The 26,257-nt window shown below is 43.7% G+C and overlaps 6 protein-coding genes, 1 long non-coding RNA gene and 2 other non-coding genes across 22 annotated transcripts in view; 5 read left to right on the top strand and 4 right to left on the bottom strand.

The window, feature by feature from the left end:
• The window catches only part of LOC135342580 (serine/threonine-protein phosphatase 6 regulatory ankyrin repeat subunit B-like), a 40,029-nt gene extending 35,852 nt beyond the window's left edge, over positions 1 to 4,177 (bottom strand). For all 12 annotated transcript variants that reach the window (XM_064539336.1, XM_064539331.1, XM_064539335.1 and 9 more), the window contains exons 1-5: positions 3,795 to 4,177; positions 3,409 to 3,693; positions 2,660 to 2,985; positions 1,802 to 1,919; positions 1,058 to 1,752 (exon numbers count right to left, since the gene is read on the bottom strand). In XM_064539336.1, coding sequence (XP_064395406.1) covers positions 1,058 to 1,752; positions 1,802 to 1,919; positions 2,660 to 2,985; positions 3,409 to 3,693; positions 3,795 to 4,119 — 1,749 coding nt within the window. In that variant the 5' untranslated portion in view covers positions 4,120 to 4,177. The remainder of the gene's footprint in view (positions 1 to 1,057; positions 1,753 to 1,801; positions 1,920 to 2,659; positions 2,986 to 3,408; positions 3,694 to 3,794) is intronic.
• A 319-nt stretch (positions 4,178 to 4,496) lies between these two features.
• Positions 4,497 to 7,616, bottom strand: LOC135342824 (uncharacterized). Of its 2 annotated transcripts, XR_010396941.1 has the most exons (6): positions 7,286 to 7,616; positions 6,800 to 7,229; positions 6,478 to 6,715; positions 5,958 to 6,220; positions 4,978 to 5,862; positions 4,497 to 4,926 (listed from the first exon to the last, which is right to left on the bottom strand). It is a non-coding gene; the product is annotated as an uncharacterized LOC135342824 (long non-coding RNA). The 2 variants fall into 2 exon arrangements; XR_010396942.1 differs by lacking the exons at positions 6,478 to 6,715; positions 6,800 to 7,229; positions 7,286 to 7,616 and adding an exon at positions 6,281 to 6,430.
• Positions 7,617 to 7,786: 170 nt separating this feature from the next.
• Positions 7,787 to 26,257, bottom strand: part of LOC135342709 (uncharacterized) — a 33,831-nt gene continuing 15,360 nt past the window's right edge. Inside the window, exons 2-6 of the mRNA XM_064539532.1 lie at positions 9,385 to 9,486; positions 8,975 to 9,305; positions 8,503 to 8,922; positions 8,343 to 8,420; positions 7,787 to 8,274 (exon numbers count right to left, since the gene is read on the bottom strand). Of these exons, the coding sequence (XP_064395602.1) occupies positions 7,907 to 8,274; positions 8,343 to 8,420; positions 8,503 to 8,922; positions 8,975 to 9,305; positions 9,385 to 9,387 (1,200 nt within the window). The 5' untranslated portion in view covers positions 9,388 to 9,486 and the 3' untranslated portion in view covers positions 7,787 to 7,906. The remainder of the gene's footprint in view (positions 8,275 to 8,342; positions 8,421 to 8,502; positions 8,923 to 8,974; positions 9,306 to 9,384; positions 9,487 to 26,257) is intronic.
• LOC135342743 (large ribosomal subunit protein uL18) lies at positions 10,465 to 12,593 on the top strand. The gene is made up of 8 exons (XM_064539581.1): positions 10,465 to 10,606; positions 10,722 to 10,791; positions 10,854 to 10,969; positions 11,037 to 11,171; positions 11,258 to 11,460; positions 11,671 to 11,848; positions 12,120 to 12,211; positions 12,416 to 12,593. The coding sequence occupies exons 1-8, from the start codon at positions 10,604 to 10,606 to the stop codon at positions 12,501 to 12,503; spliced, it is 885 nt and encodes a 294-aa protein (XP_064395651.1). The 5' UTR covers positions 10,465 to 10,603; the 3' UTR covers positions 12,504 to 12,593.
• Positions 11,515 to 11,584, top strand: LOC135343437 (small nucleolar RNA SNORD24). Its single transcript, XR_010397178.1, has one exon. It is a non-coding gene; the product is annotated as a small nucleolar RNA SNORD24 (small nucleolar RNA).
• Positions 11,963 to 12,034, top strand: LOC135343436 (small nucleolar RNA SNORD24). Its single transcript, XR_010397177.1, has one exon. It is a non-coding gene; the product is annotated as a small nucleolar RNA SNORD24 (small nucleolar RNA).
• On the top strand, positions 12,658 to 16,038 carry LOC135342645 (endoplasmic reticulum mannosyl-oligosaccharide 1,2-alpha-mannosidase-like). Of its 2 annotated transcripts, XM_064539435.1 has the most exons (7): positions 12,658 to 12,737; positions 12,786 to 12,918; positions 13,086 to 13,774; positions 14,328 to 14,505; positions 14,667 to 14,865; positions 14,989 to 15,322; positions 15,619 to 16,038. In XM_064539435.1, exons 2-7 carry the CDS (start codon positions 12,837 to 12,839, stop codon positions 15,937 to 15,939), a joined length of 1,803 nt encoding a protein of 600 aa, XP_064395505.1. In that variant the 5' UTR covers positions 12,658 to 12,737; positions 12,786 to 12,836; the 3' UTR covers positions 15,940 to 16,038. The 2 variants fall into 2 exon arrangements, with proteins under 2 accessions (XP_064395505.1, XP_064395506.1); XM_064539436.1 differs by having other exon boundaries at positions 12,699 to 12,918; positions 13,103 to 13,774.
• Positions 15,656 to 25,689, bottom strand: LOC135342807 (hamartin-like). The gene is made up of 16 exons (XM_064539672.1): positions 25,367 to 25,689; positions 25,075 to 25,164; positions 24,946 to 25,008; positions 24,383 to 24,530; positions 24,126 to 24,280; positions 23,643 to 23,799; positions 21,590 to 22,822; positions 20,673 to 21,310; positions 20,234 to 20,449; positions 19,437 to 19,832; positions 18,955 to 19,086; positions 18,176 to 18,180; positions 17,020 to 17,270; positions 16,544 to 16,905; positions 16,278 to 16,428; positions 15,656 to 16,153 (listed from the first exon to the last, which is right to left on the bottom strand). The coding sequence occupies exons 1-16, from the start codon at positions 25,553 to 25,555 to the stop codon at positions 16,089 to 16,091; spliced, it is 4,251 nt and encodes a 1,416-aa protein (XP_064395742.1). The 5' UTR covers positions 25,556 to 25,689; the 3' UTR covers positions 15,656 to 16,088.
• LOC135342750 (androgen-dependent TFPI-regulating protein-like) lies at positions 17,703 to 18,761 on the top strand. Its single transcript, XM_064539594.1, has one exon. The coding sequence runs from the start codon at positions 17,751 to 17,753 to the stop codon at positions 18,588 to 18,590; it is 840 nt and encodes a 279-aa protein (XP_064395664.1). The 5' UTR covers positions 17,703 to 17,750; the 3' UTR covers positions 18,591 to 18,761.

Raw genomic sequence — 26,257 nt, 5'->3', positions numbered from 1 at the left:
TTCATTATACCTCGGTGCGCATGCGCAAGCGAGGTATACGGTATAGTATATGTTTGTGTGTGTGTGTGTGTGTGTAGACTGCTGCTCAAGGATCAATGAACTTGAAGTAAGAGTTTCTATGGGCTTCTAGTAACATTTTCTTGGACATTAACTTGTGGATTTGCAAAATAAAGCTTCGTTCTCGAGTTATGCCTAGTTTTGCTTACTTGGAATGCCATTGCAGCCTTTTCAGAAGAGTATGTAGCAAAACTTATTCACCGAGTGTTGCTACTCTACTTAGTAGTTAGCTAGAACACTAGCTATTGGTAGCTGCAAGAGTGAGAAGAGAGCTGCAAGGCTCTGCTGATGCTACTATACTAGCAGCCATTTGGACTTTTGGCATCGATCGTTTTTAACAACAATCATGGCCGATCAATACCCACTCGTTGAGCTTCTCTGTTCTACATGCAGCAAAATGTATAAATGTTCATCATGATAATCATAATCAATGTGTGACAGTGTATAAAAGTTATTGCTATAATAGCTATATAGTAGCTGTAGTTAATTTTTACACCTCCACCGAGGCATCAGCACCCGCGGTGCTGCTTTCATTTTTTAGGGTACTATACTTTATCAGCTTTGCATTCTTGTATCCTGGCAATGCTATATGATATTGTTGTATACCTCTTCTGGACCAGGTTAACAGAACATGTGGAGGCTCTAAGCTAGAAGATCGAAGGGTTGAGAGGCTAATCGAGAGGCTATAGGCTGCCGTGGTAGTTTCCAGAGTCTATAGTACTGGCTGCCATTAGTTAGGCGGATCTATAGCAGAGCGTGCATGGGTATAGACTTTTAATTATAAGTCATAATTAGCAGAAATGTCAAGTGGTGTCCCTTGGCTAGACTTGCATGCAGCTCCTATATACTTGCTTTTATTCGACACAAAACTTCATCAAAATCTACCGCTATATTAACTTATTGTATGGAGGCATCCAGGTGAGCAGACTGAGACTGATAAAATAACCAACAGACTACTATATAACCCATGGTCGCAGCCCCCCTTGGGTTAATAACTTACCTGTACTTTGCAATGATAGTCCCCGCAGTCCAGTTGGATTACTCCATGATTCTTTAGTTCTGTTTCTTGATCGGATGTGAGTGGGAAGATGTTGGGAGGAATGAAAGAGGGTACCTCGAATACAAGTTGAATACAGCCTTCATTAATTCCACGAAGTAATAACATGTTTGCATTGACTTTAAGTATTTTTGATAGATTTTCTTCAAACTGTTTCAAGTAAAGAAGCTCACACTTGTCATAAGTAGAGTCGAGCTTCACAACCATCTCTGTACTATCATCTCTGGAACCAGAACCAAACTTTGTTGGGTACTGAATCCTTCGTTTAGCATACTCTTCAAACTCTTTCAAATAAATTGTGAAGTTGTCTTTGTCTTCTTCGCTTCCAAGATGGTCAGTGAGATGGTCAATCAATCCATACGAAAAATAAGAAAAATAGCCACGGATAACATCCCACACATCGTAGATATCGGTCGCTTTTTGTAGATCCTCTCGTTTCTCCCGAAACAAACACTGGTTAGGGCCTTCGAACACTTGTCTATAGCAGCTCACATCCATTAAACAAGCCGTCACCTTCTTCAAAACAATTCGACTTTCCAAAGATTGCCGAAGTTTTATTACCAACTTTGAGAACTTTTCGTCCATTTCTAGTGAGTCCAGCTCCCACTTGGTGGAGGAGAGAGTATAGCTTCTTGAAACTGAGAATAGATATATTAAAATAACTGCATCAATAATAATTAAACTGACCTTTAGGTGAGTTAGATGCTTCTTGCATACTAGACTGTGTTGGAAGTGAGGTGATGATATCCTCCTGTGTCCTTAACTTCAAAGAAGGGGTGGTGGTGTGAATAGACATAATGTGATCCTAAATGAAGACAATCAGGTTAAAGAGTATAATATGTATATATATACAGTTGATGAAAACGCTCGGTACGTGCAAACAGTGGCTATAGGTGGATCGGTTGGGAACCATGCACTGGTTTTGTTCACTGGTATTTAGGTATGAATATGATTAATCACAAGTGGGCGGAAACCTACTGCAAGAGGAAACTTCGAATGCCATGCATTATAGCTCTAACTTGACTTGGAGTGTATCTGGCTCATGCTGGTGCTGTTGCATATTTATTCATTAATAAGACACGCTTGAACACTGCAACCTGATTGCAGAGGCGTAGAAAGGGGGGCTCATGGTGCTCAAGCACCCGCTTTCTATTTGAGATTGTACACAAAGTGTACCAGATTGTCTAGCTGAGCACCCCCTTCTCTTCCAGATCTTGCTGCAGTTAGCTAGCTAGTAGGCAAGCAAAACGAATTGGTATTTAAAATGGTCTAAATCTATAGACTAGTTCTTTTTCGTAGCAAAATAGGCTTCTCTATGCAAATAGAAGATTGGGCTACGCCCAACTATTAATTGTTACGTCATTAATAAGAGGTGTGGCTTCCGGTCAACCAAATTTCGGCGCTGCGCGGCTAAAAATCTTGTCATGGTAGCACCCCTTTCCTCAAAACCCTGGCTACGCCCCTGGATTGGGCTACATCAGTGGTTCCGTGGCAAAAGCATCACTGAAGCATTGGCTTATGGATACTAAGTGCACATAGATTCACCTTCAAGACTTGACTAGCAATCTCTTCCTTCTTTAGCTTTACCAACATCTCCAGAAGGGCCCTGAATGTCGCTTGTGCAGGATTTTTTCCTTTCCAGAGTTTCAAGCACTTGATCATGGCTAATTGATTAGTATCTGCACGGTTGACATCCATTTGCTCCCCAGGGGTTAATTCCATCACATCAACATAGAGGTTAACATTATCGAAGTGGAGGGCCAAATACGGTATGTCCTTTTGCTGGATTTCACAGTCGACTTGAAAAGTAGTGATTTGATATTTGTTCATTAGTCCTTGAAGAACTTCACTCACTGGTTGAGCAGAGTACCCTACAGTATGGAATGACACACTCAACAATAATTATGCGTATCCTGCTGTATTAATGTTAGTAGAGGTCTTTCCTGTATACTTGCTATTGAGTGCTCTACTGAACGAGTGATGCAAGGTGCGCTGTGCTAATGCCTCTCGCCTTCGCTCAAAATGCATATTAGGTAATAGAGCGTTACAATTATATAGAAGAGGTATAATGCAATTGTTGACAATGAAGAGGAGCTTAAAGAGTTCACAAGACGGGCTGCTTCTGGCAGTATACATTGTATATGCATAGATTAAGGAACATGCATGCAGCTTTGCAGCTCTTTTCTGGCTAACAAACAGCTAGCGCTCAGCTTTGCTTAAATTATCAATGCCATCAATATAAAACTTTTTTTAGCTTCTGAGTTGGAGAGGTTCGGCTACTTGTACTTAACTACCTGAAACATATCCCTCTATTTCATCTGCCACATCGCTGCGTCCTACTGTGACGTGTCTGAGACTCTTGCACACATCTCTCCAAGTTAGTGAATCTGTTGCCTGGATACGATGAGCCAACATTTCTCGGAGACAGTCACCATGGTTACTAGAATGCTCCTGGCGGATAGTAGTAAGAGTATTGTCATCAACACTGAGAGTTAGCCCAATATTGAACCATTCTGTACGAGCCTTGAACAGCTTGCTGCAAGCGTCCTTCAGATGGCCACGCAGAGTCAGAACTTCATCTGTAACGAAGAAATTTAGTTTCTTAGTAGAGACCTTTACCATCATGATTTACCTTTACATGCAGTCAAACCTTCACAATATAGACTATACTAAAACTTACCCATTCGAGGCCCAGGATTGCTCTCAATGTCTCCAGCTAGCAGCAAGAGATGGGCAAGAGAGTGGACCAATCCAACAATGGCAATCACCAGGAGACCAGCATTCCTTGTGCGTTTTAGCAAATGTGATTTGTCTTGAGAGCTCAGAAACTTGAGAATTAACAATAAAATCAAGCCTCCTTGAACAAGCTTCGCAGTTGTATCCACTGTATCACTGAAGTGTAGAGGCTGGTGTTTTGTCGAGGGAGCTTTACAGTGTGGTCGGGATCCCCTCCCACCACCGAACAGCCCAATACGAGCTCTCCACAACTCCACAGTGATCCCCATTATTATCTATTGGCTACACTTTGCAGCTACAGACAGATGGTTTCTTTACTATCTGTGAGGGGGGCCGGGGATATAATCTTATTGCAATGTGTAAATACTGTTGACTCAGTGCAGCATGCATGTACCTTTTTATAGCTGTTGTGATCTCACACAATAATGCTAAACTGATAATAATAGACAATGAAAATTCTTGTTTTGATTCTTGCTCAACATAGATGGGGCCGGGGCCGGGGGAGGGAGCACGCCTATTTTTTTAAAAGCAAATGTGAGCTCAATTGGGAAAAACCCCTACATGCCCCACCCCTGTTTTCCAGGTGCTCATACTGCGCATGCTCAACTTTACACAGACCACCACAACATTAATGTCAACATAGCCTCGATCCCAGGCCGAGTTTTCGCTTTTATAACGGTTAGGCAAACAACTGGGCCTGGTACTAGTTGTCTGCGCATGCGTCAAATTTTCATTGTATATTTGTGGTTGGCAAAAATATTTAATAAATCAATAATCTAAATTTGTACACAGAAAATGCACAGAGTGAGTACACAAAAGATGCACATAGGGAGCTGCTTCACAAGGACCTGGGGAGTTGCCAGTTGTGCTGCAGCACAATTACAGTGACCCAGGGCAACTTCAGGATGATTGAATGCCTTCAAATTACGTTTCAAAAAGATTTAGCAGGTTGCTGGACTTCTCTGATTCTAGGCCCCAACTCGTAACTCAGTTAAATTTTGCTTGAGAAAACGTAGATTCTCTTGATGTCTCTGAGCTACCCAGCAACGCTCGAATGAGCAGGTCATGCTCCAGTCCTGTGAGTATAGGACAATATTAAAATAAACCAAAGACGGTTAAACCCTTACCTCAAACTGTCCAGTCTCGTCCGTTAGTATAGCCAAGAGGAGCACTGTTGGGATAGCTGGATATTAGCCATTGCTCCTGTACAGAGAAGTAGACATTTTAAATACGTGTAGATCTATACATATTAAATTTCTCGTATTAAACAGGTTATAGTGTCATTGTGTCGACGAGCTGATGATGGCAGCACCAAGTTCTCTAGCTCACACTCTTCACTTGATCCACCATATTAATGATGAAACTATAGTCTACCTACGTACCGGTAATCTTGCCAAACATGAACAAGACTTGATAGCATAGCCATAGGGCCCACACAAAAATATTTGACCTTAACAAGCTTGACAAAGCTTTATACCTCTTCCCTTGTTGTTCAGTCTTCAGAATAAGCTTCAGAGAAAAGAGAAGCTTCAGCTAAGAGCCATTCCAAATAATGATAAAACGGGAACTGACTTCTAGTACACGATAGTACACGAATATAAATGTCACGAAAGTGAACGAGAATATCCATTGGTCAGAATCTGACAAACGACTGACGCATGCGCAGACAACTAGTACCAGGCCCAGTTGTTCACCTAACCGTTATAAAAGCGAAAACTCGGTCTGGGATTGAGGCTAATGTCAACAATGTGTTGAAGACACAGAATAAAAAATATCTTTGTTCAGTTCCTTTACAATGAATCTACAAATGTCTGTAGCGGTGTCTCCTCTTCTCAGTCCTATGGCAATTCCCACCAAGGCCCTGAAGGTAGCTCTGGAAGGATTCACTCTTTGCCACACTCTCAATGCATGAGCCACTCCAGCTTGATTACCATAACGACGTGTGACATCAGTTACATCACCAAGGTTGGCTGGGGTGAGGTCGAGTTGATTGAGCAGGTTAGGAGTTGTGGCTGAATGCAAAGAAAAAAAATTTAAATGACGTTTGATGTACATATTACCACTGAAACACACAGGGTCAAATGCATAAACACTGAAAAATAGTTACCTGTGATGCTATCAGCCAAATTGATGAGCTCCACTGTAGGCTTTTTGAGACCATCTGACAGGAGACTCCATGTTACACGTTGTGTACTCAGGAGCTGAGCCAACATTTCACGCAAGCACAACACATTATTTCCACGATGCTCGCTATATAATGTTGGTGAGAACAGGATGAGTTAGACCTAGAGCCAATCCCAGATCGAACCAGTGAGGGCTTACACTTTTAAGTTTCTCGTAAACATATTGTAGATCGTAAATTGTCAAAGCCTGCACAAAAGCAACAATCAACAGGGTTACATTTGGTGGGAGTTGCCCCCTCAGAAATACCTTCTAGAAGAAACTCGATGGGAATACAATTGAGTGGTTCTGGTGAACAATATTCTTAATAGCAGTAGTAATGAGTTCCTGGGGGCATACCCCGAACCCTCTAGATACATGTCATCAATCCCCCATACACATACATATACACCATTTCTCTTCTCGCCAAAATGTCAGGACGTATATGATTTAGATGTACTACGTACCTTGTGCATGCTCAGTAGGTGAGGACATTTCTCCACCAATAGAATGATGTCACTCTCAGAGATTTCTTGATCGAGTTGTTGATCACTCACTCCAGTCTTCTTACACACATCTTCCATTACAGAGTACGAGGGGTCTGCATGAGGGATAATAACACAAGCATCATCTTACCACCACGATCGGTGGGAAGATTAGACAAGCCTGGAGCTACTGCAACAGGTGATAAAGGTGCCACAGTTTCTGCAAAATGAATAATGATATCATCAAAGTACTTCAAAATAAGTTCAGTAACACTATGAGAGTGATTGCAATGCAATGACTGACCTTTGATCCATTGCACCAGTCTTGTCAGTTGTGTCTCCCTGTCCTCTGCCACTAGAGAGACATACTGAAAGTTTCTCACTACCTCTGTCATAGGAGCACCTCCAGGCACATCTCCCCAACCATCCTCACACACCACTGGGAACAAACGCTTCTTAAGAGCCACTGCTTCGTACATCTCTCCATTGCAGTACACAGACCTCATGTAATATAGCACTTAGTGAGCACACAAACAAAGGTTTTGCAGGTTTTGATGGCGGAGGCAATTTCAGATCGCCATCTGTTCCCAGGACGAATGTCATCTCTGTCTACAAACACGCTGAGGCCTTTTTGTGTCAGTCGAGAGCACAGAAGAGTGCGTCGACTGTGCGCATAGTGTCAGCCTCACGGCTGTAGCTGATGAAGACGTCGTATTCCTGAGATGCCACGAAACCTGTGAGCATGGGAAAATTCAATCATGATCATATAATTATCACCATTTTCCGTTACTTAGTGGAACTTGGAGCAGTTCCCTATAGAATTCCTTTCGTTTAGCTTCAATTTTTTTCTTGACAAATGCTTTGAAGAATGTGTTTCCACTTTGTTTCATTGCTGTCACAAAGTAAGCAAATGCATCCAATGTTGTGTCTGGGTCTTTGATGTCCACAAGAACATAATTTAGGATCATCTCAGCACTGATGATTGTCTGGCATTGTTTGTCAGTCAGTGCTCCACTCTGACTTAAGTATTCAGCTACATCTTTGAAGCAATTAGAGAGCCTCTCTGTCAGATCCACTCTGCAGCTACAGATGGCTTTGTATTCCGCTGTATCAGTAGTCATTGAATACTATAATATTATACATGTGTAGTATAAACAAAGGACAAATTGGGCTGAGCTAGCTCAGCTGGGAGAACCCCCTACATGCCCCACCCCTGTATTTCCTGGGAAGACCCCTCTATGTGCCACACCCCTGTATATACTCCACCATGCCCGGCCCCATTGATGACATGTCTATTCACACTCATGACACTGAGTCTCTGAAACAATAATAACAATAATAATTATATACATAATATAGAGCTACAAAATGTATAAAATTAATAAAGCAGTTTGCTAAATTGCTAACATTGCTAACATTGCAGTTGGTCCAGGAATTCGCACAGTCTAAGAGCTATCTTCACTTTCTTCAGCCTCAACACAATATCCAGTAGTGCCCCATACGTTGCATGCCAAGGTTGGTGGGACTTCCACGTTGAAAAAGCAGTGTTCATTCCAACCTGGGTGCCATTGAGCAGAGCACTAGCACGCACGTCACTCTTTTCACCATCTGTTAATCCGAACTGATCTAAATAAGGCTCCACTTTGTCAAATAATCCAGCAACCAAAATTAGATCATATTGCCTGATTTCTAGAGACAGCTTTGGCGCAAGCTTTTCCTTCCAGGCAGCGAATTTAGCATCAGCTATTAACGATTGTTTCCTCTCAGGTGTAGCTCCGTCTGTGTGTGTGTGCGTGTGTGTGGTGTGTGTGGGAGTAAAGGTTTGAAGTACAGTGACTACATTTTACCAGCCTGATCGGTGGGCAGATTAGGTGAATCTGGAGCTACGGCAACGGGTGATAAAGGTGATAATGGTGCCACAGCTCCTGCAAAACGAAATACTGCTTAGTAACAGTACTTCAATTAAGATGGTGGCACACTAATTTCTGAGATTCATTACTGACTGACCTTTGATGCTTTGGACCAGTTTTGTTAGTTGCTTCTCCTTATTTCCTGCCACTAGAGACACATCCTGAAAGACCTTCAACACTTCAATCACAGGGGTAGCTCCAGGCACATCTCCCCAACCATGCTCACACACCACTGGGAACAAACGCTTGCTAAGAGCTTCTGCTTCGTACAGCTCTCCATTGCAGTACACGGACTTCATGTATTCTTTAGTGAGCATAACGACAAATGCTTTGCAGGTTTTGATAGCGGAGGAAATCTCAAATGGCCATTTGTCCCCAGGCCGAATGCTACGTTCGCCAACGAACACGCTGAGGCCTTCTTGCTTCAGCCGCGACATAAGAGTGTCCACTGTGGGCATAGTGTCATCCTCATGGCTGTAGCTGACAAAGACGTCGTATTCCTGAGATGCCACGAAACCTGTGAGCATGGGAAAATTCAATCATGATCATATCACCATTATTATACATACTTGGTGGAACTATGAGTAATTCTCTATAGAACTTCTTTCGTTTAGCTTCAATTGTATTCTTGACGAAATCTCTAACAAGTCTGTTCCCATGTTTTGTTATAGTTGTCATGAATTCAACATAACAATTCAACGGGGAAGATTTGATGAAGATCAAGAAATCATCGATAAGCAGATCAGTGCCATCTTCGCGTCCGATAATAGTCTTGTATCGTTTGTCAGTTAGTGCTTCACTCTGACGTAACGGACAGGCCACTTCTTCAAGACAAGTGGAGAGTAGACTACCCAGCTCATCTCTGCAACTGCTGATGGCTTTATATTCAGGTGATTCCATCTACAGGAGTGAGGATATAATTAATATTCTTGATTCTGATGCTCTACAATGTACACAATAATTATTACAATCACCGTACCATGATTTATCTCTCAATAAATTTCAGCAGACAGACAATTGGTTACTTAGCTCATATGGCGCATCAGTGCAGTGGATATAATTTATAAGATAAGGAACTGTACTAGGTATGCCGCAAACTAGGGAAAACCCCTTCTAAGTGTACATGCCCCACCCCCGTACCATAATTATGTGCAACACACAAGAGGTCGTGTCAACATGAGCAGTCCAGAATACTTTGCTATGGTGAGAAGTACCACTCAGCTCACGTCAATCCTCTCCCAAGACCCACTCTCTGTGGCATCGAGTCTGTTTGCAGCTGGACTCATTGCCCCTGGCATTCTAGAGGAGTTACAGCTGCCTACGATGACGTCTTCAAGAAAAGCATCACGTCTCGCGGCTGTAGTGACTGACCGAGTCAAGATTAGAGCATCCGTATTCCAAGAGTTTATACAAATCTTAGAAGAGCAAGGCGAATGGACTAAGGACCTGATAGACACACTCAATGGACACTTAGGAGCCTCTTCATAATTACCTATTAAATATTCGTTACAGCCATATTGACTTAAAAATATTTTTAATAGGTATCAAGCAACTCAAATAAACAATTTAAGCATATAAAAAAGTACACACCATCTAACTAGGAAGTCTTATTAAACAGAGGCAATCCTCTGACATAAGTGTCCAGTTCTGAGCAGAATAGTTCGCTCTTGATCCACTCCCCAGCTTTGCACAGCGGGTTACGGGATATATACTCAACGTAGATGTTGCTGTAGATGTGATACAAGACATCATTCAAACTCCCAACATTTGTGTCTGTATTCAGTACAAATTTAAGTCCCGTGGCCGTCTCGAAGAAGTGGAGCTTGTATTTTGTTGTACTGTAGTTAGTAAACGACTCTTTGGTGCTGACGGTGGACAGTCTAGAAACAAGAGATTTGATGGAGAAAATCATCCCATACATGAGCTTAAACTCTTCATCTTGTGAGATCCCAGCCTCCTTGTGCCTCACCCACTGCTTGTAGTACAGACAGGTACAGTTTCGATCGAATATATAGATGTTATAGACAGTCATTTTAGCTCAGTTTGGTTACCTTTTTTCTAATTAGAGCACACTTATCTTTGGTCCACAGAAGGTCACGCGCATGCGTATTATAATTCTCTTCCAACGTGGTCCTCTTCTTGCAGTGTAGGGTAGTGAAAGAATCCATCTTTTACTGGGGGAATCAAGCGCCAGCAACATGGTGAGTATGTGCAATTGTTAGAGCAATACCGTATGTTTGTATCTGTAGCCCTTTTGTATCTCAATGAACTGTTAAGAGTGTGTAGAGTCACCATTGCATTCTCCAACCTTTGCAGCCGTTCATCAAAGTAATCAAGAACAAGGCGTACTTCAAGCGCTACCAGGTCAAGTTCAAGAGACGCAGAGGTAATGCCATCATTGCTATGTCCCCCGATCCATGCATTCACTGACCCCCCACCCCTCTCCAGAGGGTAAGACTGATTATCGTGCACGAAAACGTCTTGTGGTCCAAGATAAGAATAAGTACAACACTCCCAAGTATCGTCTAGTAGTCCGCTTCACCAACACTGACGTCATCTGTCAGGTGAGCTTGTACGTACCTTGTGTGTATGTGTATCATGTCATAATAATTACTTCTTTCTCTGGCGCAGATCATTTATGCCAAGATTGAGGGAGACAAGGTCTTGGTGAGCGCATACGGACATGAGTTGCCTCGCTATGGAGTCAAAGTAGGGCTCACTAACTATGCTGCTGCTTACTGCACTGGACTGCTCTTAGCAAGAAGGGTAAAGGAATAATTATAGAGTGGAGAGATCACATTGTCGCCTATGTTTAATATCAACTTTAACTCTTTCCCTCTCTCTTTCTGCAGCTTCTCTCCAACCTTGGTCTGGCTGACAAGTACGAAGGTCAGACTGACGTGAACGGAGAGGACTACAATGTGGAGGCTATGGGTGATGGACCACACCCCTTCAGAGCCTTCCTTGACGTTGGACTAACTCGTACCACGACTGGGAACCGTGTGTTTGCAGCCATGAAGGGAGCGGTGGACGGTGGCATCGATGTGCCTCACAGGTAAGTGTGTGTGGACAGATACTGATGTTTTGCTAATATACAATTTGCTAGTGGAGCTAGTGATGCACTTATATTTGCTACTCTTGACTGCCTATGATGATTAACCACCAAGATCTCTGAAGCTCCCTACTAGTAATAACATAACAGCCAGTGTTTCTAATAGTGTGTGACCTCTATATATCAATGGTATGCCAACTTTGTCCTCTCTAGTGCAAGTCGCTTCATTGGCTACGACTCAGAAAGCAAAGAGTTGGAGGCTGACAAACTCAGACAGTACATCTTTGGTGGTCATGTAGCTGACTACATGCGCTATCTTCAGGAAGAAGATGAGGAGAAATTCAAAGCTCACTTCTCGCGTTTCGTCAAGGAGGGGGTGACTGCAGACTCTGTGAGTCTGTGTTGTCATTATAATTATATTACAGTATTTCTTTATACCAAATTTGCGTCTTTGCCTGTAGTGTTATCGATGCCATTTTATTGCTAATTAAACTGCTAGTAGTGGAGCTAGTGATGTACACTTATATTTGCTACTCTTGATTGCCTATGATGATTAACCACCAAGATCTCTGAAGCTCCCTACTAGTAATTTGCTGCAGTGTTACAGATCCTGGAGGGTTTGTTGCCGTGTGCCGTTTCATTCTCCCACTTTTTCTCTATAGATGGAGCAAATGTATCGTGATGCTCATGCCAAGATCAGAGCTGATCCATCGCAAGAAAAGAAACAACCTCGCAAAGGCATCGTCGTAAAGAGGTACATTCAAGTGGTATTATTATGGTCAAAAGTGGTAGCGTCTTTAATATTGATATTGGAAGCTAATGATGAACATGTAATCGCTACTCTTGATTGTCTCTGATGAGATCTGCTTATTTCTGAAACTTCTTACATTTTATTTTATCTGTGTGTTGTGTAATGTGGTTTCATGTTAGTTACGATGGTCTCGTCTGTTCCTTGCAGGTGGAACCGCTCCAAATTGTCACTCAAACAGAAGAGAGATCGTGTCAAGCAAAAGAAGGCAGCGTATCTCAAGTCCTTGGAAACGTAGACTGTTTAGAATGTTGTGTGCATGTGGTTGCTTTTATCATGATTGTGAATGTAAAATTGAAGTATTGGGAATGGTCGTTTCACTGACAAATACATGAACTAAAAAAAGTACGTTCTAATTAGCCGAACATTTAGAACAGACTCGAGGATTTTCTTATTACAAAGAAACAGACCAGCCCCACCCCTCTGGAAACGGTCTCTAACATCCTCGGCCTCTTCGCTGTCTCTCGTATAAGTATGATGCAGCTTTTGTTACCAAGATATTGTTTTATTGCAACTCTAGCTGCAGTCAAGAGTGAAGTGTTGCCATAGAGCAGAGCTTTGGCCATAGAGAATGTTTTCATTGTCACATGACAAGAATCCTTGCAAGCTAAGATTCATGAGGCGTGTCTGCTGTTGGAAAGAGCCAGAGAATGGTAAGGGTTGACAGTGGGCATGTATTGTACTGCTGCACCTTGAGCTAGAGGCTGTGAGCCTATTTGTGCCAACCTGGCCCCTATCTGCAATTGATTGATTGATTGATTGATCAAATATTTATACTGTAGAGTGTTTTTATCAGTGTTCTGTATAATGGACGACATAGCTGTGTGTTCACTGCAGGAATTGTTCCGACGACGCAAGTCCAGTATTGTCCTACTAGCACTGGCACTCACGGGAATAGTACTCCTCCTCTATCACACACACAGCAAGGTTGTTGTTGAGGCCGAGGCCGAGGAGCAACGGGAATACTTAGCGATTATAAATCAACTGAATCGTAATCAACAAAAATCACTGAAAATGCGACTGCTGGAAAAATCAATTAAAAAACCGGAAATTGTAGTTGTACAAGATCGCACACCCCAAGAAACAGTTAGTGCTCCTGCTCCATCAGTAGCGGCACAAAACAGTCGTTATGTACACTCGTCCATGAAGCTGGGCCTTGCTCTCAAAACACAGCATACTTCAAACCAGACCGCCATTGTTGAAGCTATCAAACATGCCTGGAGTGCATACACGAAGTATGCTTGGGGTGCTGATGAAGTGAAACCGGTGTCTATGACAAGTTTTACTCCATCCTATGGCCTTGGTATGACCTTGATTGATTGTCTTGACACTTTATGGCTAGTTGGATTACAAGATGAGTTCGATGAAGCGAGGGAATGGGTAGCCAATAGTTTGGATATCGAGGGAAACACCAAACGTGTTAGTCTGTTTGAGACCAATATTCGTGTGCTGGGTGGACTATTAGGTGCCTACCATCTCTCACTGGACAATCTATTCCTGGATAAAGCTGTAAGTATAAAAATTATACACTGTAAAATCTTATTTATCCAGCCTCTAGTCTAGCATTTTTGAACATAACTTGATCGTTGTTTGAGTATACCATTTGAAAGAGCTTCTTTTATATTAGCTTTCAGAACACCACTAGTACATGTAGATCATGAATTGAGTTATGAACGTTCAAATATGCTACACTAGCAGTTTTATGTGGGGAAATGTCTGATTCGCATGTGTATCTTTGAGAGGCCATAACTTAAGTTTGGTTTGTTCGATTTCATTGATTTTATGTTTTTCTCAAAGCTTAAAGTAAGCCCATTAACTTGGTGCGTTAAAATCAACAGTCATTTTTTGACCCAATTTCGGCAAAATACCATGAGCATAGCCCATGATACTTTGCTGAAAATGAGAAATTTGGACACATCGCAAATTTCGAAGTTAAGAATACCATTTGAAAGAGCTTCTTTTCGGCTTTCAGAAAACTACAAAATCGTTGAAATTGGATTATTTTAACTCGAGTTATGGACATTCAAGTAATACATTTCTCCTTTCCCCCACACACAACAAGGTTGAGCTGGCCAGACACCTTCTTCCTGCCTTTGATACCCCGTCTGGTGTGCCATCCCCTATTGTCAACCTGAAGTATGGCCTCAAAACAAGTTCTGGTCAACGAGGAATCAGACCACTCTCTGTGGCCGAGGCTGGGACATTACAGCTAGAGTTTAGGGACGTGAGCAAAGCTTCAGGTAGAGTGGTTTTCATGGCAGCAATAATCTCACTTTAATAATTATATAGCTGGATAATTGTATGCTAGCTATTTCTTGTCCGGGTACATTACTAAAAAGAATGGTCAAGCCTGTTTAATACATCGTTCAAGAGTGTGTATCTCCGATCTTTTGGTCTCTAGGCGACTCATCATTCCAGACTGCTTGTGACAAGGACATGAACGTGTTATTGGAGCAAGGCCGTGGGTCTATGATGCCCTCGATGATCAATCCCTCCTCAGGAAGACTCCATGCCACTGGCTTCTCTGTAGGGGCTGGCATCGACTCTTATTATGAGTATCTTTTGAAACAATGGATACAAAGTGGAAAAACTGAGAGCAAGTGAGGCTAGTGTTAATGATGTTTGTCTCGTGTGTTGATAAGTGGGCTTTCTATTGTCCCCAGCCCCGCACACCCACACACGCACACCCACGCACGTACACACACACACACACACGCACACAGGTTTGTTACTGCCTACACCTCATCAGTCAAGGACATTGCCTCTCACCTCGTAGGTCACAGCCTTCCCTCTAACCTTGCGTTCATTGGTAGAGCCAATACCAGAGGCACGTTCCCCTCTGGTTGGATGGACCACCTCTCTTGTTTCTATCCCGGGATGTTAGCTCTAGGCCTAATGAATGGGCTACACCCAGAGCAACGACCTCTGGCCAGTGACCTCACTCAGACCTGCTACACAGCATACTCCAAGACTCCCAGTGGACTGGCCCCAGAGATATTCCACTTCAATATGCAAGAGGGTGGCGATGATTTTGTCATGAGAGGAGTGCAATCAACAGTGAGTGCTTCCCCTCATTGTGTGTGTGTGTGTGTGTGTGTGTGTGTGTGTGTGTGTGTGTGTGTGTGTGTGTGTGTGTGTGTGTGTGCGTGTGCGTGCGTGCGTGTGTGCGTGTGTGTGTGTGCCCCCCCCTCTTTGATTGTAATATCCTTTGAGCTGCTAATAACTCAATCCTCAATAATCTCAAATCCCAATTCAACACACAATGTTCAGTAAACTCAATGTAGTGTCTGATTTTTCATTTTTACGTGTTTTGTGTGATTGTGATATGATAGAGATTGTTTTTCCTGTCCCAGGACTTATCGAATATACTACGCCCGGAGACAGTTGAGAGTTTGTTTTACCAGTACCGCCTCACGAAAGACTCTCGCTATCGAGACTGGGGCTGGAAGATCTTTCAAGCCTTTGAGAAGCACACGAGGATAGAGACCGGCGGCTACAGTGGTGTCTTTAGCGTATTAAACACAAACAAAAAACAGGACAAAATGGAGAGCTTTTTTATTAGTGAAACTCTCAAGTATTTATTTTTGTTATTCTCTGATGATCCTGATGTATTGAAATTAGACGAATGGGTTCTCAACACTGAGGCACATCCATTCCCTGTTTGGAAATTATAGATATTCTGATTTTATTCACTCGCACAACATCTGTTATACATTCTTCTTTCACGAGATTTGTATATATAAAAACAACAATTTGTCGTTATAATATTTGAACATGTAGTATAATTATGAGGGTATTGTTTTATGGGACGCAACAGTGTTTTCTATATTGATAGTTCGGGGTTCTTGGTACTTGTCCCAAACGTGGCCCCAAATTGAAACTTCTCTCCTGCAGGAAAAGTTAGAAGCAGTAATTTTGTGGAACAATCACATGCTACATACATTATACAAGTCTATTTTGACAAAAGCTTTAGCTTATAATTATATCACTTGCTACACACTGTGTCATGCACCTGGGACGTGGCCGGTGTAGTGGGGTACTAGTCCATTGTCACTCATGTACAGACGAGTGGTGGAGGGCTGCCCGCCTGTCTGCTCGGTACGAAACAATCGTATCGGCGCATTCCAACTCTTGGCCAACCTCTTCTCCTCGGCAGCATGTTCCTACAAATGTGATGGGGAGATAATATGGGAGAGAGTGGGCTGGGGGATAATGGGAAAAAATGGGGAGGACTGAGGGATATGGAATTTTGCTGAATAGGTTGTATACTACACTAACTTGCAGAGCACTACGAGTGATGACGGGATAGCCTTGACCGAGGTACTTGCGAGCTTTGGGCACAAAGCCAGTGTAACCGGACATGTAATACTTGTGTGGATGATCATCAGGCATGTTGTATGGAGACATGGTGGTATGTTGCTTGGCAAAGCTCGATAGGTAAGGTTTGGCTTTAGAGTTGACAGGGTATAGAGGAGTGTTGTTCTGTGGCTCAGGATTGCTGCTGGAGTTGGTACGAAACGATTTCATCTCGTCAGCAATGGTCCTGTGTTTCTGTTGATCTTGCTCGAATGTGGAGAATGCTGAGTGACAACTCTCAGCATAGCGACATCCAAAGTTGTGGAGATTCTTAGGAATATAGCCTGTGTAGAAAGAATAAATTATCACTAATTCACGCCACCTAGGATATGCTAATAGCTACGATCGTTACCACTCTCAAATGGCAGCACGGTAATAATTACTACTAATTTTTGCACCTGTATATCCAGGCACCATCTGAGCGACGTATTTCTGGTCGCCCCAACTCCGTGTTCGATTCTGATAGACGGGACTGCTGAAGAACTCTTCAGCCGTCTTGGGAGGATGTGTGGTGGAGGGTAAGGTGTCACTGAGCACAGGATTGCCTGAGGCTGCCACTCGAGGGTCTGTTGACGTGAGGAGACGATGCGTGTTGGTACCAAACGTTTCCCCTATCCGGTACTTGAACTGGGGAACGTACCCACAGTACCTGCATTGAATGGGGAAGATAGTCAATAATAAATTGTAAATTAATTGTCGTGAAACCATATAAAGAGCAATGTTCTGGCTAATTTATATGAAGGTGTGATGTTAATATAGCCATTATGAGATAAGCAAGCAACAAGCTACAGTGTATGTAATGGAGCTGCTATAGCTAGCTGTACAGTACAGCACCAGTACAGTTTAATAGTTTACCCTGGAGTATGATAGGGATCTGGGGTCATCAGAAAGGATTTTTTGGACATTATTTCTTCTGCGGTGATGATAGGCTGCTGAGAGACCTGTCTTGCATCTGCAGGGAGGTCCTGTAGGCCGGCTGTACTTAACTTACTGTGGCACTGGTGGACCAGCTAGCTAGCTAAGTGTATGCAGTAAAGTAGCTATGACAACTTAGTGCGCATGTGCAAGTGTGCAAGTGCAAAAAGAGGGGCGTGGCTTGTACCTGGAGCGTAGCTGTGAAAACTTAATTATGGCTACTACACCGTCTAGTCAGTTTTTGAAGCGAAGGGCTCTTCGTAATGGCCGAGAGAACACTCAGGAAGATGCTCACCGCCAAGTACAGCAAGGACAGGGAACACTAGAGACTGAGTATGTGAGCCCATCTAATGTCCCACCCCACAATGATCTGGAGCTGTTGGCTGTGTTCTATCATTTCGCCATGACCTTGTTCTATGCTCTACTGCTATACTATGGCAACAAGCTTATGAGTGACAACTTGCACGTATTAGACCCGAAAGGGATCATGCCAAGTTATGGTGGTCGATTCAAGTTCCTGACACACATCAACCAATGGTTTCAACTGTGTTTCTTTGGTGTTCAGTTTCTCACTGATCTACTTGCAAACTCCATCGCAAAACGTATTCTTCAGAAGGTGTGTGATGTGTTCTTCACTACCGTGGCTGCTCCTACTTCCTTCTTTGTTGCCGTCACTTTCTGGTCCATCTACGCGTACGACCGTAGTCTGGTATATCCGGAGCGATTCGATCTCTTCGTGCCGGCCTACATGAACCATTTCTGGCACACTACGATCGCCGCGTGGGTCTTGTTCGAGACGATCATATGCTTCCATCACTATCCTTCTACTGGAACTGCAGCGTGTATCAACTTTGCTGTGAATGCCGGTTATCTGAGCTGGATCGTGTGGATCTTTGTCAAAACTGGTTTCTGGGTATATCCGATTCTCAAAGTTCTGCCTCTTCCGTTCCTCACATTGTTTTGCGGCGGGAGCATGTTCTTCAGTCTAGTACTGTATCTGGTTGGTAAGCTTGTGGCTGATTTGCGATGGGGAAAGACCGTCTACATTGAATAAGAACCTTGAATAAACTTTATTATTAGCGATTATTTTCTTACTTGTAGTCTACATGCGTATAATTATACATGCTGTATATACATTAATAGCTTATAGCTTTCTTTATAGACACAGGGAACAGTTTAGCATTATTTTTTTTCTCCATTGTAGGCAATAATGTTTTTTTCACACGGTATTAAACACATGTACAGCAAATAAATGATAATAAGTAAGTGACAAACTGGGGTTGAAAATGATTGGGGAATTATGACTGTTAAACCTGCGAAATTTAAAGCTTTCGATTGCGAGGGTGGGGGTACAGAGTTCAATTTTCAGAGTTCAGGGTTCAGCGTTATGAGGGTGGGTGATTGGTGGGGGGGAGTGCCTCTGTAGGGTGGCTAATGCTTCGTTTGTGGCGTTTCCTCTTAATGAAAGGGGTCCTTCCTTTCATCTCCAGGATGTGATTCTCCAACTGGAGGCCAACGGCTTTCATGGACTTGTACTTGTCTTCAAGTGCCTGAGGGTGTGTGTGTGTGTGTGTGTGTGTGTGTGTGTGTGTGTGTGTGTGTGTGTGTGTGCGTGCGTGTGTGCATGCGTTCGTGTGTGAAGGGGGGAGTAGTTCTGGCTTACATAGTGGAACCACTGAACATACAATCATGTATACACAAGCTCTCAACAATAGCTGCTAAGTGTTGTCACCCTCCCCACCCGACCCCACCCTACACTAATATATATAATCACCTTAATCTTGACCCCCCACCCTACACTAATATATATAATCACCTTAATCTTGACCCCCCACCCTACACTAATATATATAATCACCTTAATCTTGACCCCCCACCCTACACTAATATATATAATCACCTTAATCTTGACCCCCCACTGTCCCTCGGTGCGCTCCAACTGTCCCCTCAACTGTGACACCTCTTTCTCTCTTCTCTCTAATAGGCCCTCCAGTTCCCGTACCTTTGCTGAGAGCACGCCCACTTCCTGTCTCACACCTACACTCCTAGCCTCGGCAAAGTCCCTCTCTCTGGCCAGTGCTGTACACAGTGTAGTAGCCTCCAGCTCGGAGGACGTGTGTGACAGTAGTGTGTTGGTACGGTCCTTCTGTTGCTGGTAGAGGTCTCCTAACACTTGTAGTTCTCTCGAGAGCAGCTCCACTTCACGCTTCAGTGTCTCGGCATGTTCCAGTCGTGTGTGCAGTTGAGAGTGGTCATTCTCCAGTGAGACTATCTTGTCATTGGAATGGTCCAGCGTCTGTGTGTGTGTGTGTGTGTGTGTGTGTGTATGTGTGTGTGTGTGTGAGTGTGTGTGTGTGTGGGCGTGTGTGTGTGTGGGTGTGTGTGTGTGTGGGTGTGTGTGTGTGTGTGTGGGCGTGTGTGTGAGAGACTAGTACACTGCTTGTTATCAAGATCTCTTTAGACTGCTATACACGGTAAGATTATGATGTCATACATGATTGTACTATACGGTGTACACCAACGTGTGATCATCATGACTTCGATTTAAAGGTCATCCCCGAGAGCTACAAAACACATCATGAAATTGAACATAAATTATAGGCTTTCAAGATAGCTATCAAATAGGCTGAACTCGGAAAAAGCACACTAGGCTACGGCCTTTGCAGTCACAGCTACAGAATAGCTACACTAGCCCACCTTCTGCAGCTGTTGGTTGCTCTCCCTGAGGGCGTGGACCTCCTCACTCAGTATCAGGTTGCTATCTTTGAGTTGCTTATTCTCAGTTGCCAGTGTTTGATTTCTGGAGCGCAGATTCTCTTGTAGTTTAACGGAGCTGCTGTGAGCGTACACTCTGTGTTGGAGGTCAGTCTGTAGACTTTGTACAGCTTCCTTCTGACGTTGCACCTGCTCACGCTGTGTGTGTGAGGGGGGGGGGTTAGTACAACCATACACAGAAAACTGTATCACTTAATGAATATAAAACACTTGTGCAGAGGTAGCCACATAAGTTTTGGCTGCTGCTAGTGTCAAACTAGTATTTAGGATTGAGGCATATCACATGGTACGCTTAAATTGCTGACTAGTCAACGTAAGCATGTACTAGCTCTAAAAGATGACATGCCAGTACTCCACTCACCAGACCCTGGACCTCCTCTGCCACTTTAGAAGCACCTCTCGCTTGACTAAGTAACGTCCTGTTCCTCCGAGCATGCTGCATACACTGGTAACGTTCAAACATGAGCTGACTGTGTAGCAACACGGCCTGGGCTTGCATCATCCCAGACTCCTCGGCGTGGGGACATCCCCCAAAGTGGTTCCAATCCACCCCCTCAAGTTCTGTGAGCGGGATGGTCTCAAAGTGACCCTTATGCAGCATGACTCCTCTGTTGATGTACTGGTCCAGTAGGGCAATGGGTGATGGATGGTTACTCGTAGGCAGGCAGGATAGAGATTCAGAGACAGCACTCTCAGCGCTAGAGTCACTGAACTGATGATGTCGTGGCCTCCGAGAACAGACCGAGACGCGCTTGACGAACAATCGGCTGGCCAGTCCCACCCCAAGAGTGTTGGCGTTGTTAGACGGCCCAGAGGGTAGGCTGGATGAGAGGGTGGTGGGTTGGGTGGGTCTGCTCGGGCTGGCAACCAGGTTTAGACCGAGCGTCATAGGTCCGCTAAGTGGGTGTGTAGGGGGCGTGGCAGGTTGGAGGACGGTGGAGGTGCTATCAATGGAGAGGTCAAGGTTCAGAGTTGCTGACTCATCAGAGAATAGACCTCCTACAGTGCGTGTGTATGTGTGTGTGTGTGTGGGGGGGGGGGGGGGGTTAGTAACAGCAGTGTATACATTGTACAATGTACATCACAAACATGGTGATTCACACTAGTGTATATAGCCATGCATTACATGAATTGTTGTAGCATCCATATGCTACAGTGCTGTAAGTAGTCAACACACAGTACATGTACTCAGTATGGATGCTGCTAACGGTACAGACAGTGTTTGTATAATGGGGAAAGAGGGGAGACGATATAATACTGCATGCACACACTCCATACCTTCCGCTACGGGAGTGCTTGTGATCACAGACGCATCAAGGGAAGGTCCCTCATAACCTTCACCAGACTCCACCAACTCCTGGAGCCGCTCCTGTAACAGCAGCACAGTCCGTCGTGTGTTAGACTCTGAGTTAGAGGACCTCAGTCTCTTCACTACTACACTCTCAGTGGGGCCTCTCTCTGGGTAGGAGAAGGAATACGGGTGAGGCAGGTCCCCCGTTCTGTCCAGGCTCACTGGATGGCTGAGGTAGCCCCCCCGGAAATCATAATATTGATTTGGGGCAGTTGTTTCTTCAGAGGAGGATTGACTGTTGGAGCGTGATGGACGTGAGGATGGTATACTCTGAGGCAAGCTGATTGGTTTATGAGCCTCTTCTGTAGTCGTGGTATCCATCGAGGATTTGTTTGATTTCTTGAGCGATTCTGCCAAACATTCTTCTCCGACTTCTTCAGACAAAGGTCTGTATACTTGTATCAATGGTCCGCTATTTTCCGACGCTGGTGAGGGCACACTGCTGGATTTAGAGGTATCAGCGTCTGATGCATATATCTCGATAAATTCTTCGCTAGTGCGTGTCAAATCGTCCCCTTTGGAAGTATGTGCTACAAACAGTCCATTAATAAATCGACCGACTTTCTCTTTAAATGATTGATTTTGAACGTCTTTTTTCATCCTCCGAATAGGTGATGTTTGTGAGCTTGATTCCACCCGCATGGACTGGCTGAGAGGGTCAAAGTGCAGACTGCCGTGTGAATCCTCGAGTGGCGTGTGTACGGCTGATTGAGTGACAGCCGGCCGATTATCACTGTCTATAGAAGCCGTGGGTGAGTAGTTCCTGAACGTGAAGAGGTTAGAAGCACTTGTGCCTCTAGGAGTTGGCAGAGTACTGCTAACCACAGAGTCTGACACTGGACTAGGAGCTGTGGACGTAGCAGTGCTGGGTTGAGTGAGAAAAGTGACTGAGTTTCTACTGGAATCATTGGGTGATATATTGGAGCTGTGATGAGGAGTGACAGAGCCGAGGGTGACGAGAGGGCTCCAGAATTTGTCTAGTTCTTCGGCAGTTTTTAGACCAGCTGGCTGTGGAAGATCGGTGAGAAGTGAGCTGTTGCTAGGGGTGGTTACTATGTGTGGGGGCGGCAGTGTGGGGGTGTCGATAAGTGTGTGTGTTGAATGTGACTCTGTGAGGCTCGTGCCCGTGTGAGGGGGGTGGTCTTCAGGAAGGGGACGGCCTGAGAGAGGGAGATAAGTGATGAATCAATTAGATACGTGCATACAACCCTACAAGAAATAACATTTTAAAAGCAAAAAGCATTGACCTGCAACAGAGCCTATAGTGTGTCCCACTGTGTACATTGTAAATCAAAGTAGATAAGTCTACTTTTGCTCTATTAAAAGGTTACCCATTTCAAGTGAGGTGAAAAATGTTGCACATCCCCAACACTACAATTGTATACAGCATATCATGAATGGTCTAACAATGGCTCCATGCAGCTTATCATGAATGGTCTAACAATGGCTCCATGCAGCTTATCATGAATGGTCTAACAATGGCTCCATGCAGCTGTCTGTGTATGGGGCAATGAATACATGACTAGTACTTCTGTAACACCTGTAGCGTGAATAACTTCAGCCACAATGGTGGTGACTGGACTTCTCTGGAAGAACAAGAAATGACTTCCATACTACTTATTTAGACAAGGGATAGCCACTAATCAGGTTACCGGGAACAACAGGATACCACACAACCACTAGTCATTAGCGTACGAGAAATACCACTCAATGGGCAGCTCAGTGTAAATAGACAAAACTACTTATACAAATCGTTAACTCATTCATACGGTATAGCGCGAAATTTCTAAGCTCTTAATTTTTTTCGCTGCTTTCGAGGGTTAGCAGTCCTCCACAAAAATGGTTCTACGAACATGCTAATGGCGGATGTAAAGTACATTAACATACGGAGAAGGGTGAACGAATCGTTTTTATCCATGGAAGTTAAGTGCCTCGAACATTTTGCGCTATACGGTAACATTTAACCCTTTTGTCCCTCACCGTCTTGTTCGGGAGCGAGGTGTTTGTCTAGACACAGCTGCAGTGAGAGTGTGGCGATATCGTCAGGTTCCATAGTACCCCACTTACGCCTACTCAGCTCATAGCTGCTCCCACCAGTCACTAAACTAGGGTGAAGCTGAACCTGGTAGAACAGAGGCTGTGTGTGTGTGTGTGTGTGTGTGTGTGTGTGTGTGTGTGTGTGTGTGTGTGTGTGTGTGTGTGCGTGTGTGTGTGCGTGTGCGTGTGTGTGTGTGTGTGCGTGGGGGGGGGGGGAAAGATGACTTATAGACAAAACACAGGGATTATTATAACAAAAAACAGAATAATTTATTAGAAGCAGAAACCATTTTTACTAATCTAAACACACAATCTAATAGGGCTACCCAAATATATGCATAGTTTGGTTTTGTCAAAAATAGAATATTTAGAACAGACACCAACGTGTGCCAGGTTGTATGATGTAATAGTACTTATAGTACTTACTGCGATGCTTTCGTTGAAGCGCTCCAATGTGTCCGGCTGACTGTAGTGCGTTCGCAGATACTGGAAGAAGTTGTTGGGGAAAAGGGCGTACAATTGTAGGAAAAAATAATAGATGGCTACATCTAGGTTGAGACACAGCTCCTTAGGGGTTAAACCTGCAGAGGTGATAAACAGTAATGAATTTTCTGTATGTACATAAATATTCATCTAAGGTATATAAAAGGTATCATTATGTTAATCATGGGACACACGCTTACCTAGTAGTTTAGTTTGTCTTATGGTGGCCAGTGTACAGAATATCTGGAATAGGTCCTGGAGGTGTGGAGCGATGTACGAGGGGACCAGTGGTAGAATTGCGGTAACCACAAACACGCCACTGCACAAGACCACAATGTCCAGGCTCGTCTGTGGATAGGGAGTTTTTAAAAATGATATAACCCAACAAGGTGATGGTACAGGCCACAGTAGCCCCCAGCTGACACCTGCTGAGCAGCTATATGGTTTCAATCCAATCGTTAATAGGCTACCTTACTGCACAATAATGTCAGGCAAAATAGAGCTACATATAAACTGGCAGGCAAAACGACACTAAAACGACACTTCCAATTTGCAATAGTATATTGAAAGCATGGGCAGTCTATATTTCAGTGTTACGGTACAGTGGCCAGTGGCCATAAACATAACTGCATTATGTATAATTAGAACACAAAGGCTTTAAAAGATCATAAATAGACAGGCAAATCAGAACCCATATTAATAAAAGTGTGTAGTGGCCATGTGACTGACTACAAACAGCAGTGATCACATGTCATGGTCGTACCTTGAGCTGCTCCAGTATGGCTGGGAACAGGGGGTGGTCTACAATGCGATACAACCAGCTTGTCTGCAGAGTGGAGAAGAGAGCAATGCAGTCAATAGAATATTGTACAGTGTATAATATTAAAGTTACCTCAGAGTTGAGGGTATGTGCTAGTAGTTTCAGCACTGGTAGTCGAGTGGAGGTCTTTTGTATGCTCTCATGCAACTTGTCAAAATAGTCCTGCAAGAGAAAGGGAGACAATGAAACACACCTATCTCTGCATCAGTAGTGAATGCATCACCACAAGGTATGAATACTAGCACCTCAGGCATGGATAGCTTGAGGCCATATTATAGTGTGAGTGTGTGTGTGTGTGTGTGTGTGTGTGAGAAGTGTACCTGTGAGTGTGTGTGTGTGGGTGGTGTGTGTGTGAGAAGTGTACCTGTGAGTGTGCCTCTCTCAATGATGTAAGTACTTTTCTTGCTCGCTTTGAACCATTCTTAAAGTAGAACTCGACCAGCTCTCCTAGTAGACCAGGGTCTCTAGTGGTCTTGAGGCGATCTGACAGTCGACTGATAAACTGTCTTGATTCACTTAGTTCTACTGACTCTAACTTCCATAACTCCTCCATAGCCTTGGCTTATAGAATGGCGTTATCTCAGAGCACAGTTGTGAGGTGGTCCTTCAGTCATACTTAACTTCAGAACAAGCAAAAGACAAATATAAACTATTTCCTTTTATATATTCCAATATAGCTCTATGGGAAAGGTCGTCGATAGAACAAACAGTTTTCTGCGTTTTGCTACGATTTCCCGTAATTAATTGGGGGCTGATTACACAAAATGAAGAACAAAAATGAAGAACATAAAAATTATTACAGTTGCTACAATCGTTTTCTCTGAGGAATAAACTGTTCGAATGCTTCCCTCCACGAGTGGCCGTTGTACACGGAGAGGAGGATATCAACAACTGTGTGGGTGTGTGTTTTGTGTGTGTGGGTGTGTGTGTGTGTGTGTGTGGGGTTATAATCCAACAAATTAGAGTACCGTATAGTGGGTTATGGTGGGAATTTGTACATTTCGTATTGTAGAGTATCGTACGAAAATTAAAACTACGAAATTATTCTACTGCAGTAGGTTCTATGTCACTATCCTGAGCTGTACGAATATTTAAGGAACTTATAACGACATTTCCCTAACGAAAATTACCCGCTATATATATACAATACCTATATTGAGAGGTAGATTGACGTGGTGGAGTAGCTTCATGTGCTGATGTACTGGTAGCCGTGCTGTTGTCATGAGAACCCGGTCTGCATACTTCTCAGTAAGGT

This window comes from Halichondria panicea, chromosome 10, assembly GCF_963675165.1.
Source record: "Halichondria panicea chromosome 10, odHalPani1.1, whole genome shotgun sequence".
In the NCBI taxonomy this organism is placed as follows: Eukaryota; Metazoa; Porifera; class Demospongiae; order Suberitida; family Halichondriidae; genus Halichondria; species Halichondria panicea.
Note: the sequence above shows the minus strand (reverse complement) of the source record. Positions and strands in the feature narration are given on the sequence as shown.

Excerpts from the sequence above, each read along its gene's own strand:
- LOC135342750 (XM_064539594.1), top strand. The coding sequence starts at position 17,751 with ATGGCTACTACACCGTCTAGTCAGTTTTTGAAGCGAAGGGCTCTTCGT.
- LOC135342743 (XM_064539581.1), top strand. Across the intron at positions 10,970-11,036 it reads ACACTGACGTCATCTGTCAG|ATCATTTATGCCAAGATTGA; the intron begins GTGAGCTTGTAC and ends TCTCTGGCGCAG. Across the intron at positions 11,849-12,119 it reads AGGGGGTGACTGCAGACTCT|ATGGAGCAAATGTATCGTGA; the intron begins GTGAGTCTGTGT and ends TTTTCTCTATAG.
- LOC135342807 (XM_064539672.1), bottom strand. The coding sequence starts at position 25,555 with ATGGAGGAGTTATGGAAGTTAGAGTCAGTAGAACTAAGTGAATCAAGA. Across the intron at positions 25,165-25,366 it reads TGAGAGAGGCACACTCACAG|GACTATTTTGACAAGTTGCA; the intron begins GTACACTTCTCA and ends TTTCTCTTGCAG. Across the intron at positions 19,833-20,233 it reads GCAACCAACAGCTGCAGAAG|ACGCTGGACCATTCCAATGA; the intron begins GTGGGCTAGTGT and ends ACACACACACAG.
- LOC135342645 (XM_064539435.1), top strand. The coding sequence starts at position 12,837 with ATGTTTTCATTGTCACATGACAAGAATCCTTGCAAGCTAAGATTCATG. Across the intron at positions 12,919-13,085 it reads TTGGAAAGAGCCAGAGAATG|CTGTGTGTTCACTGCAGGAA; the intron begins GTAAGGGTTGAC and ends TGGACGACATAG. Across the intron at positions 15,323-15,618 it reads TGAGAGGAGTGCAATCAACA|GACTTATCGAATATACTACG; the intron begins GTGAGTGCTTCC and ends TTCCTGTCCCAG.